This window comes from Photinus pyralis, unplaced genomic scaffold (genome assembly GCF_008802855.1).
Source record: "Photinus pyralis isolate 1611_PpyrPB1 unplaced genomic scaffold, Ppyr1.3 Ppyr1.4_LG3a, whole genome shotgun sequence".
Lineage (NCBI taxonomy): Eukaryota > Metazoa > Arthropoda > Insecta > Coleoptera > Lampyridae > Photinus > Photinus pyralis.
In genome coordinates this window covers 9,076,295-9,089,504 of record NW_022170509.1, presented here as the reverse complement: position 1 = coordinate 9,089,504, position 13,210 = coordinate 9,076,295, and the positions used below count along the sequence as shown (strand labels likewise).

The following is a 13,210-nucleotide window of genomic DNA, read 5'->3' as shown; positions in this document are numbered from 1 at the left end:
AAAGATTGGTGTTAAAGAAAAAGTGATTCGTATTTCCCTATAACAGAATTCTCGTTTACATTACCAATCAAAACATTCAGGGCATCAGCTTTAAAAGTTCAGCGCCACTACCGTAAACAAAAGCTGTAACTACCAACTTTAGAAATTTCAATCCGGCCAATTAAGTAAGTACAATTAACAGTAACTAAATAAATGTGTTGCAGGAAACAGCATCAAATTAAGTTACAAGTCTCAAACGAAGCGCTCTTAATTAATTTGAATAACACAAAGTCAGCTGAGAACCGGCGTTCCCTCCATGAAATGACCGAATTTTATAAATGGTAAAGCCGTTGTTTAGAGGGCTGTTTGCTTTTGGTGTTAAACCAAATAGTTTTGCCTTTTTGCACTCTTTCGCAAGTGGACTTGTGGAAACAAAATTACCTACCACTATTCACTCTATTACAATTTATTTGGGTACACTGGAACATATAAATGCATTTGTTCTTATTTCTATTTAATATTTCAACATTTTACCCTGAGAGTATACCTTTAAGCGATGGTGAGCTAGAGCCTGCTGTTAATTCTTTTCGAAATTTGCGAGGTGGAAAAATAAGCAGGAAGATACATCTCAATCGCCCTTTGTGAGTACCCTCTTCCAACAATCCGTTCTTGAGGTATAAGGGAATATACCCGATCACGATAAGAGGTCGAGTAGGAGGGTTATGGTTCGTAGAAATTAATTCCTTTCGTTGAGACCTTTCATTAGAGTACCATGAAGGATAAAACTAGTTCCACTTCCCCCCCTCCCCGTACTTTGATAAGAAAACTGAGTTTGAGGACGGTTCCTTTCGTTGAGACCTTTAATTAGAATCCAATGAGAGATAAAATTAATGTTTAACCCCCCCCCCCCCTCAGGCCCCGTCGCTCACTGATCTCGACTAACTCGAAAAAGAATCGCGCTGGAAATTTATAGTTTGTACAAACCAACTTATTTCGATGAGACCTTTCATTAGACTACCATGTACCAAAATCTGAGACTAATTGGTTGTCGTATGTAACAGTTATGCACGTTTTACTTTCAAAAACAGCATCTCAGGAAATAATTCGTGGGGGGGCCCCCCTTTTAGACACCGAAATGTGATGGCTGTCTGGCACACCTTCAAGGTATAGGCTACCTACGGCCAAACATTCCAGGACCATTCCCCTAGAAGTAGTTCGAAACGGCAGAAGTGGGTCCGGACGGACGGACAAAACGCAAACAATTTTTTTTATTCTTAAAAAATGCGCTAAAAATGAGAAGGAAGATGATTCGAGTAGTCTTGCTTTACTGGGAAATATTTTCCTGGGAGGTATTTTATTACTGTAAGTGGTAAGTGTTCGAACCTGGGCTAAGGTAAGAATTTTTCATCTGTGACAGAGATGGGAATTTCCGTGGATCAGTTTCGAGCGTTCTGCCGGCTACTTCGAATTAGGTTTTCTTGTCGTTTTCGTAATTCGTAAGGTAAATACCGGAGTAGCATAGAACAACTTAAAACCTTCTGCACTATGTGGCTCACTCTATAAATAGGCGCAAGCCTGTTGAGAGCCCAGAGGAATAATTAATAAATACAAGTTTATCTCCGGTCGTCGCGATAAGAGTTCCGTTACGGCCACTTAAGCTAATTAATCTCAAGATAAGAAAACACAAGGGCAGTTTATCGTTCAAGGACGCATTAATTTATTAAGAAAGTGGAGGCAGAAGTTGAAAAGAAAGGGAAATTGTTTTAACTAAAAAAGCCGGACGTTAATCGTTGTTTTTTTTGTGGACACTGAAACGTTGCCGATTATTGTTTTGGTGATTGTTAGATTTTCCATTGTTCTTGTTGAAAGTTAGTTGAGTGCTACTTAAGATACTTAAGTCGTCGTGATGAAAGTGAATCTTGTAAGTCAAATTAAAGAAGAAGAACCTAGTTGTTTTTCAGTACTCGTTAAAGAGAGTTACCAATCATCAAAAAGACAATTTTGCATCAGCAATTACAACGAACCCAATGTTGTCTTACACGAAATTTAAGTGCAAGGAGTGAAGTTCCGAAGTATCTTCAGTTTGTGCATCATTGCTTGTAAATCGCACTTACGATCGGAGATTTTGGATTTCACACTTCAAGCTCATTACGATTTCTTTAATCAATATTGTTTCTATCGATCGCTTGTTGCGTGGTATTTGCCTTCTGACCCTAAGTATCTCTATTCCTCTCAGCTTATTTGATTGATTGGTGTCTAATAAATGTCTAATTATAATCTACTTCAGCACTTACCTTTACAAGTTTTGTTATCGACAAGTTTGTAGCCTTGGTTACAATCACAATAGTAGCTAGCGGGCGTGTCTACGCATTTCTGTGAACATCCCCCATTGTTGTCCGCACACTCATTCTTGCCACAAAGATCTCTAGGTTCATCTTCGCCCTCGGGGCAATCCTGTTTACCATCACACACTTGAGCGAGAGCAATGCAGTTACCGCCTCCACAATCAAACTGAGTCTTCTGGTAGCATTTTGGTGTTAAAAATCCTGAACAAAAAAAAATGAAAAAAGATGGAACATTAGCGACAAGTCACAGTTTACCACAATTAACTTCGTCGCTCCCGTCCGCGCATTCAGGATGACCGTTGCAGTGTAAACGTCCTGCGATACAGCTACGGTCATTGCACTGAAATTGATCCGGACGACAAGTTACATTTTGACAGTGAGCGGCAGATTCATCGCCACCATCTGGACAATCCTTAGTTCCATCACACAGCCAGGCGCGATGAATGCAAGTTAGGCGATCGCTGCACCCGAATTCTTGTGAGGGACAAAAAGACAAAGTTTGTGTAGGTTTCGGACAGCCCTTAAAAGATTCCACCATTGAATTAAATCTATAATCTCCCACAGCAAACAAACCTGCTCATCTTTACCATTGGCACAATCTGCATCACCGTCGCATCTCCAGTTGGAAGAGATGCAGTATCTATCTGTACACTGGAATTCTGTGTCTTTTTTGCAGGTAACCGTTGGACAATTCTCTTCATCAGAATTGTCACCACAGTCGTCATCGGCGTCGCATATCCACTTTTTTTGTATACATTTACCATTACCGCATGTGAATTCGTCAGATCGACATGTTTCATCTGAAATCAAAATGTTGTTACCTACATTGGTCTCCTCGGCAGATTTTACATGAACTGAAGCAGTTGGCCCAATTTCAGAACAATATCCAACTTTTGTTTCAGTAATACAAGGGGTTTGATTGATGTGACCCAAAAATACTTACTGCACGATTTTTCATCACTTCCATCGGAACAATCTGGATTATCATCGCACATCCAAGTTAAAGGAACACATTCACCAGGAGCAGCTCTGCACGTAAACTCATCGGCGCCGCATACTTTTTGTTCTGAATTGGAAAGTTATAGGTAGTTTTATAAATTTACTATCAAATGACTTACGGCACAAGTGGGGATCTTCGTCACTGCCGTCATTGCAATCTTTTTCGTTGTCACACTGCCAGCGTGCGGGAATACACCTTCCATTTCCGCATCGGAACTCATTTTTGGCGCAAGATGCTTTTGCTGTAAGTAAAAGAGACGTCATTCAACTTGCGTGACTGACGCGATATGAGCGTGAAACAATTATACGTTTGAGATCAAAAGCGTTAGGCATTTTAGCCATGGTTTGAACTTTCTAAAATTCCCAATTGCATTTTGATCAGAGTTTCAAATCAAAGTGAACTTTGGCGAAGCCTTTAAACCTATTTCAAAAGTTTAAAGAGATTGGATTACAATGTTTAAAAAATTCGAAAATGGCACTTGGTGGTGGCCGACTTTCTCTCTCACACTCCCCCGCTACCTTCTTTTTGTCCCCATGCATTAATTATCTTAGACTCATTTTATTCACTCCAAAAAGATGATTTTACTCCCGTGCAAAATCATAAAGTACCTACCGAGCGATAAGTAATTGCTGTATCTATCTCTAAGAGCTTTAAGCGTACGTACCGTTGAAAATTCCGAATATCAAAGCTTCACTGCTGAAAAGGCTTAAATTACTTTCAGAGAGGCAACTTAACTTCGCTTACATTGTAATTGTGAATTGCATTCTCTTTGTCGTAGTACAGTAGAAAATTAAGCTTCGGATGGGGCGTATTCAATTCCTTCGATTTATGTGAACAGATACTACACTTTGATCTTAGCCATAGGCCGAGAAGCTTTATGTGTATATAATAAAAAAAATAAGATGGGAAAAGAGCATAATGTAAGTAATAAAATCTTCAAGATTTACCTATTTGCAAATTTAACCCGGAACGAAAACCATTCAAAATTAGCGATGTTAACGACAGCGTTCTACTTTTCAAAATGGAATGTCGAATGTATAATCCCCACGGCGTACTTAACCCTAAGGTCATCGAAAATCGGACACTGGCAGTGATGACGTGATCGAACGGTAGAAATTAATAAGACAATGTTACGCACCAGTAACGTTTAGGATTTGAGCCCACATTTTACTAACGTAGTTTTTAAGGAATTGTAACTTTTTTCATGTTACGTAATTGTTCTAAGGAAGAGTCGCAATTTCTTGAAACCGATGGTGGCTTCATTATGGTAGTACTTTTTGGATATAAAGGTGACAAAATTTTGTGACACCGTGACATTAATCGTACTGAGCCATAATGCATATTTACACATCGAGCCGAGGTACAAAATTTGATGCTTTCGCTAAATATATTAATCAGTTGATATGCAAAAAAAAATATTAACAAAACAAACTTCCACTAATAAATTCAACATTATTGTTCCCCAACTCGAAGTTCCGCACCCGAACAAATCGACACCTGCGTTGCTTATCTCGCACGTGGCGTTGATTATCGCCAAACCAATTAATTTTTGTCCGATAACAACTTTTTATTACCACCTGACCAGATAGATCTTTTAACATTACGATTAAATGGTCCCTTATTTATGCGTTTTAAATTAATCATACAAACTAAATACAAGAAATGGAATTAAATGAATTAAACAATTACCGACTAAATTTAGAATAATAACAATAACAATAAATTTTCCCATTCTGAAGCAGGAAGTAGGAAATGCATAGTCGCCTGCAGGGTAGTTTTTAATGTATCCATACACTAAAAATCTACACCTTTATGAACAAGATTATGTACTGCCAGCGAGATGCATAACGTAATTTGATGCGAGAACCTTTCAGTATTTTGAGTATTGAAAGCGTGTTTTGGCTTCTCAAGGGTGTACATATTCAAAGATATGTTGAAACCCGTAATTATGTGCGGTATTGCAGAATCTTTAGGTCGATAAAGTTAGCACCCCCACTTTGCTCAAATCAGGTAAGCATATGCCTATAATTTAGAACTAATTAAAGACTAATTTGTACCCACAAAATTAGAATGTGTACCCGCTTAGTTCTGCAGGAAAACCGATTTTTAAAGTGGAGGTGCTAACTTGAAATCAAGTTAGCACCCCCACTTTTTCCGATTGAAATTTTATTAGTCGCATTAAAAACTATGAATTAAAGACTAATTTGTACCCAAATTAGATTTTCATTGTTTAAACAATTTATATTGAACACTTTTTTTTACTAAAAAAGGGAAATTCTCAGAGTTAATAAAAAGAAATGGAACATATAAATTAAAGACTAATTTCTACCCACAAAATTAGAATTTGTATCCGCTTAGTTCCGCCGGAAAACGGATTCTAAAGTGGGGGTGGTAACTAGACAAGTTAGCTTGCTTGGTTCCGCCAGAAAACATTCTGACGTCATAAGCATTTAAAGACCGCCTGGCATAAATTCAAAATATACGCTGTATAATGCAAGAAGATTCAAGCCCTTAGAAAAATTCTCCGCAATCTTGCATTTTCCCTTTGTAGGTACCTTCCGTTGACACCCCATTTTCGAGATATACACACTAAATAAATCTTTTGACACTTTTCGAGATATTCGCTCTTAACATTTGACATCACTAATGGATATATTTCTTCCAAACGTACCAATCGCCCTTTGTGGCTACCCTCCTCCGAGACTTCGCTCTAGAAATATTAGAACGAATCACGTTGAAGAGTCGAGGAGAACAGTGGTCGGTAACAAGTTATAACAGTCTTACTTACTTTGTAATAGCATTAAATGGTAATAGTTAAATCTTATTATATATCACCTACAATTTACATAATACGAGAGAGAGCTTAATACTTCACTTCGAGTTAGAACTGACTCGAAAGTTCGGAACATAATTCGATTTGGTTATATAGCAAACGCCGGTCTTTTTCGAAAGTTCTCGAACGCTTCCGAATGCGCCCGAATATTATCGAATGTTCTCGAACAAACAAACACGCCATATTTCCCGGAAAAAAATGAGTGACATCTGCTTGTTATGCTTATGACTAATCTTTTATGGTCCCTCAATGTCTATCGGGAATTCTAGAATATTCCCTACAATACACATAAACAAAGATAATAAAAATGATAAACACAACATTTAACATTAAGCACATTTAAGCTCTTCAAGATTATACGCTCATTTTTCTATTGGAAGTTGTCTTACTTATTTCTGGAACTGGAACAGTACCTATAAACAGTTTTATGCCCCGCACTCGTGGCGATTTACTGGTAATAGATGGCCATGGAGTAGGATGTGGAGTCCTCTAGATTCATATTTATGCGCTACAAGTATTTTTTTGTTCGAAACTTCGAGTATATTTATAGACTGAGAGATAACAACAGATTTTGTGCGATGATTTTTAAACGTCACCGCAATTTTCTCTTTACATAGGCTAGAAACTAGGGTATATCATACGTCTGTTGAGCAGTCCGTTCTTTTTTTGTAATTTTTCAAATTTTGACAACACAGTAAACAGAAGTTGGTTTATTTTTCATTTGCCTATTATATGCCATTTATATCTGTCATATGAGATACATAAAGCAGTCCATGGTGTCCTAGGACTTAATGGACTGTCATCTCATTATGTCCTTAGACTGTCAAATATATTGATAGAGTTATAATGTAAATCTATTACAAAAGATACTACTTTAAAAAACCATTCATATTCGAGCGGCCAATAGACTACGTCGCTGAAAAACAATAGCGCCTTTCTTATATTCTTAAGACGGTGTTTACTAATTTTCAAAGCGATCAGGCGTTTCTAAACGGTTATTGTTATTCTGCGCATGCACAACAGACAGATGTGCAGACAGCATACACAATTATAAACGATCTCGAGGATCGTTACTAATTTAGCAGAGTGCATTCTTTCGACCTCAATATTCCCTCCCAACTTGCGCCCTGGCTCAGACGACTTCTTAAAAATATAATTTGTTTACAAAAAAAAATGTTTGTGTTTAGTCCTTAATTTATATATTGTATTTCCTTTTTTTAGAAAAAAATTGTTTAAATAATGTATAAATTGTTTAAACAATGAAAATCTAACTTGGGTACAAACTAGTCTTTAATTCATAGAATTTGATGCGACTAATAAAATTTCAATTGGAAAAAGTAGAGGTGCCAACTTGATGTCTAGTTACCACCCCCACTTTAGAATCGGTTTTCCGGCGGAACTAAGCGGGTACAAATTCTAATGTTGTGGGTACAAATTAGTCTTTAATTTATACGTTCCATTTATTTTTATTAATTCTGAAAATTGCCCTTTCTTAGTAAACAATTGTTTAAATAATGTATAAATTGTTTAAATAATAAAAATCTAATTTGGGTAGAAATTAGTCGTTAATTAATAGTTTTTAATGCGACTAATAAAATTTCAATCGGGAAAAGTGGGGGTGCTAACTTGATTTCAAGTTAGCACCCCCACTTTAAAAATCGGTTTTCCGGCAGAACTAAGCGAGTACAAATTCTAATTTTGTGGGTACAAATTAGTCTTTAATTAGTCCTAAATTATAGGCATATTTTTACTTGATTTGGGCAAAGTGGGGGTGCTAACTTTATCGATCTAGAATCTTTTGATTGCATGTGCACGTTAATACAGTTCAAGTGCCTTATCCGATTTTCATCTTTCATTGACTTTATTGGTAAAATCCGCACAATTGAAAGGACAGCGTGTTTCTGAGTAAAAAAACTCATACGAAGCTTTCAGCAATAAGTTTCCCGAGAAAGTATAGAAATGGTTTCCATGAATAACCGTACGCAATTGTTATCCGGGAAAGGAAAGGAAATGAAAAAAGCGTTTCATCATTTCAAGCTCCCGTCTGTAACATAGTGAAATACAACTAATATCACTCTGATATTAACACCATAGGTACCTATATAGAAAAGGAGATAACGAATGTAATGATAACAAATTCTTGTCCAAATCTCTCATATAAATTCATATCACGTATTCGGGAAAGCAATATTTCCTAATAACCGCAGAAAGGTTAGAACTCAGGGAGAAACCGAACATTTTGTCAGTTAGCAGGCAGGACCTGTGAGTGAATTTCCACCATCTGATCCAAAACGACCATATCCAGTTTAAATAGTTAATTTCGATAATAAAATTCATCCCCGAACTGCCAATACTTCTTATGTGGGTAACAAATTTTCTGGCGGGCGAGGAATTGATATTCAAATTAGGTATGAAGGTCTAAATCGCCCTTTTGATTCTTGTAAACTTGGCACGCCTACGCTTTGTCACTTTATTTTCGTAAAATTTTTACAATCTGCTGATGCCGAAGGTCGAAGGCGAAATTGTGAAACCTAATCCGGCGTGAAATTAATTTAGTATCCGAAACACATCCAAAAGTTTGAAGAGGAAATACAAAACCACCACCGTAATTGTCTACTTGATTGATTGATTAATTCGATGATGGGATTTCTTTGCCATACCGCAAAAGTTTACTTAATAACAAAATTGACAACTGTCAACAATATAGGTAAACTTGCTTCTCGTAGTTTTTCAATCAAATATTAATGACTTACTTAATCTTGCAGAAATAATTTAGAGACAAAAATATCTACATTTTTATGTTACTGAAAGAACACTAGAAAAGCGACATTAGGCTTTTCAAATTACGAACGTATTCAATAGATTATGTAGATAATCCACATTATAGGCACAACACTGTTTAATGTCATTTGCGTGGCCAGAAAAAGTATTCACTTCAACTACGATTATTTTTAGAACCGGAACCGGACCAAAATCGTTATAGATAAATACATAGTTTGCTTTTAGAACCGGAATTATTATTTCTAAAGAGTTACGTAGCACTTTTGTATATTACCTTCAAGATACTGATGTACCCTAGGATGTACCTGCGTGAAGTTAGCCCCCCAACATTAAAATAATGAAACGTCAAATACTTCCTTCGTTTGCATATTAATTGCACATGTAGGCACACTTCGATTTTTCGTTTGCACATTTCTCTGAAAAAAGATATAAGAAAAACAAATTTGGGGGAGCCTCTCCGAAAAAAACAAAAGGTCGTCACGAAGGAGGCGCGTTTACAAGATCTTTTCGACGACACCAATTTGAAAACCCAAACGATAGAAGAAGAAGAAAAATCACCACGTTAGTATAACACTCTTGGATGTCGCCCAGATGTCGCCAACCCCATATCTTGAAGCCCCGTCCCTAAAGTTGTTCATTACATGGCTCCGGTAGGTACACGTACAATTGTACACTCCTCCTCTTTCCACAAGCGTTCTTCTACGGGCCCACATTTGCTCACACCCAGCCAACCAGCCGGCCGAAGTGATATTAAAGGCTACCTTTTTACAAATAAATTTGCAAAAGCGAAAAAAAGGAGAGTTTAGAAAATATTTACTCTTCACAGCAACACTAACTGCAAGTAGGAACTAAACGGAAGATGAGGTGCCTGAAAAGTCGAGACGCCCACGATTGTGGTGGGGGTGGTTGCTTAGTTATGGGGCTAGGGGGAAACAAGTACCATTTTTGGTGTACACCAAAAATTCAAATTCAAATTAATTCACGTTAATTCAAATTAATTCACGTTAGTTCAAATTAATTCGCGTTAATTCAAATCAATTCAGGTTAATTCAAATTAATTCACGTTAATTCAAATTAATTCACGTTAATTCAAATTAATTCACGTTAAATCAAATTAATTCAAAGGGGTGTACACCAAAAATTCAAAGTTGTGGGGGAAACAAGTACCATTTTTGGTGTACACCAAAAATTCAAATTCAAATTAATTCACGTTAATTCAAATTAATTCACGTTAGTTCAAATTAATTCATGTTAATTCAAATTAATTCACGTTAGTTCAAATTAATTCGCGTTAATTCAAATTAATTCAGGTTAATTCAAATTAATTCACGTTAATTCAAATTAATTCAAAGGGGTGTACACCAAAAATTCAAAGTTGTTTCCCCCTAGTTATGGGGAGTCACTTCGAAGAACCCCTTGCAGGAAGTATTGAATTAATCATGTTGTAGGTAAACTAAGTTAACAGTTTCCGGCGTTTTATAGTAATATTATATTATATTATAATATTATAGTATTTCGATTAAGTAATTGAATGAGTTGCTGAAATTTGCGCCATTGAACATCTCACAAATTTGACGTAGGTAGGAAATTTTCTTCTCTACAATTTTTCTCCCTGATCATTTTTTCTTAAAATGCTTAGTTTTCGAGTTATTAAGAAAAGTTTGAAAAAGGGTAGATTTTATCCCACTTAGAGGGTGGTTTTAGGGTGACGGGCTCAACGCCTCGACGCTGGGGTTCAGAGGCTTATAACAAAGTACCTTGACAAATTTCAGCTTGTCTCTAATTTGTTGAACGTTACCCATATAAAACGATGGATAGCCCCTGTGCTATATTAATAAATACGCAATTGCGCAGTTTAATAATAATAATAATAATAATAATAAAGTCTTTTATTAAATCATGCCACACACACAATTTAACAGGGCGAAGTTCAGATGTTGGGCTACTCACGGCGACCCAACTCTGCTCTTACACTTAACCCTACTATAATGAAAAGAAATCAAAATCTAATTGGGAATTGTACAGAAAAATAACGAATTACTTTGTAATGGGAAAAAAAAATAAGTACATAAATAACTTTATGAAAAACAAAATGTATGAAAAAAAATACTAATAAAAATAAATAACTTACAGTCACATGGGTTATAAAATTTAACTCAAATCAAACGTTTGCCTAGCAAAAACAATGTTATGAAGTGCCTTCTTAAATTTCCCGACGGGTATGTTTTTTAAACTATTGCTTAAAGCATTATATTTTTTAGAAATATTGTATGAAAATGATCTTTCATATAATTCCGTTTTATGAATTGGTGGTATAATTAAGTTAACAAATCTAGGGTTGTTACTAAATTGAATTTTGTTATATAAATAAAGAGGTTCATTTATTGTTACCACTTTATGGTATAAGACCATCTCATGCACATATCTACGATTTTTCATGCTTAGCCATCCGGTTCCTTTCAATTTGTGTGATGATGATGCTTTCTTATTCCATAAATTAGTCTCAAACAGGAATTTTGAATTTTTTGGATTCTATTGGAATCATAATCCAAACATGGTCCGTACACATTAGCACAATACACAAACTGTGACAGGACAAGTGAGTTACAAAGCGAAATTTTCATTTGTTGATTAAGTATAGAACGTTGATTAAAAATTAATTTTAAATTTGAGTACGCTTTTCTTATCCTATTTGTAACAAGTGATTTAAATCTCAACTTGGAATCAATTTCTAACCCAAGAACTTTCACATCATCTTTAATTGGTAGAATTTCATCGCCCACTTTTATAATTATATAATCTTTCCAGGCCTCTCTTTCTTTTGCTCCTCCAAAGATGATTACAGAGGATTTTAATGGATTTACTTTTAAGTTAAGTTGTTTCGCCGATTGTAATAAGTCGTTGAGGTCACTATTCATTCTCTCATTCGCAAGGTCTAAATCTTTACTAAAGAAATTATATTGTAACTGCGTATCATCAGCATATTGATAGCACGTTGCATATTTCAGGCAATTGGGGAGGGTGGCAGTGTATATAATGAACAAAAGAGGTCCCAACACCGACCCTTGTGGAACGCCCATTGCTACAGATGTTGACAATGATTTATTATTATTCAATACTACCTGTTGCGTCCGATCAGTAAGATAGTTCTTAATCAGAGCGCACGCATTGTTGCTAAAGCCAAAATAATGTAAAATGCTTATCAATATATTGTGATCTATTAAGTTTAATCGTCAAGATTTTCCTTGGCTCAGGTGCCAGAGGTATACGCTACCGAATACAAAAAGAACGAACTAAGTAAATATCTTAAAAACTGTAGGAGTAGTTAAGATCTCGGGCAGACGGACAGACAGACGGACGGACAGAGAAAGTGGCTGCAATAGCGCACTCATCTTCGTTGGAAAATGCGCTAGAAAGTTAACAATTTTTAGCGCATTTTCCAACTCATGTTGGAAGGCGCTATTATTACTTTCTCCGTCCGTCTGTCCTTTATACGCACTTGATTGGGTGGCTTTAACCTATCAGCACCGTTTTGTAGGTAGTTTTTGTAAAATTAAAAGAGTAGGGACGCGTCCATGACAGATACTTGGTGTTGTGGACCACCAGAGCGCCAAGTGCATGGTCTGAAATAATAATTTTTCGGACACAGGCGTCAGAGGGTAAACCACGTTCATTCAATTCGCGATAAAAGGCCGTCCGTCAATCCGAAATCGAAGAGTTGTAAATAACCGAGTGCGAAAAAACCATGCAAATATTCAGTACGTGGAATAACCGTCTGATAACGTGAGGAATATTTAATGCAATGTCTCGTTGCAAGGTAAATTAACCGGACGTTTCGTGAACCCAATAAAGCTATGCGCATATTGAATTTCATGCAATTTGGTTCATAACTAACGGAGATGTGAAAAGGGCCTACTTTATTTTTTGGGCTACATTGCCAATTCACGAACTCCGATCTACAAATTTGATAAAGAATCCACCTGCAAAATTTCATCGTAATCGGTCCATTCGTTTATGAGTTATTTTGCCAACGGACGGACGGACGGGCGGATAAAGTCGCTAGGAGCTCGTTAATAAACCATAGCCAAGAGTATTAGTTATGAAGAAGTGGCGGATTAAAATTCTCAAATCTTACCATTCCCAAAAGTGACTTTATGGTTGCGAAGGGTGATGAATGAAGTTCAATCAACGTAGAGCGATTTATCATTAATTCAAAATCGCAGCCCCAGAAGTCTCATGTTCAAGAGTAGATTATAATGAATGGAAGTAAGC

The 13,210-nt window shown here is 36.4% G+C and overlaps 1 protein-coding gene across 2 annotated transcripts in view; it reads right to left on the bottom strand.

Annotated features, from left to right (window-relative positions):
- Nucleotides 1-13,210, bottom strand: part of LOC116165482 (very low-density lipoprotein receptor-like) — a 128,937-nt gene that overhangs the window by 7,658 nt on the left and 108,069 nt on the right. For both annotated transcript variants that reach the window (XM_031479952.1, XM_031479954.1), the window contains 5 exons: nucleotides 3,443-3,565; nucleotides 3,268-3,390; nucleotides 2,898-3,124; nucleotides 2,580-2,844; nucleotides 2,274-2,525 (listed from right to left, as the gene is read on the bottom strand). In XM_031479952.1, the coding sequence (XP_031335812.1) occupies nucleotides 2,274-2,525; nucleotides 2,580-2,844; nucleotides 2,898-3,124; nucleotides 3,268-3,390; nucleotides 3,443-3,565 (990 nt within the window). The remainder of the gene's footprint in view (nucleotides 1-2,273; nucleotides 2,526-2,579; nucleotides 2,845-2,897; nucleotides 3,125-3,267; nucleotides 3,391-3,442; nucleotides 3,566-13,210) is intronic.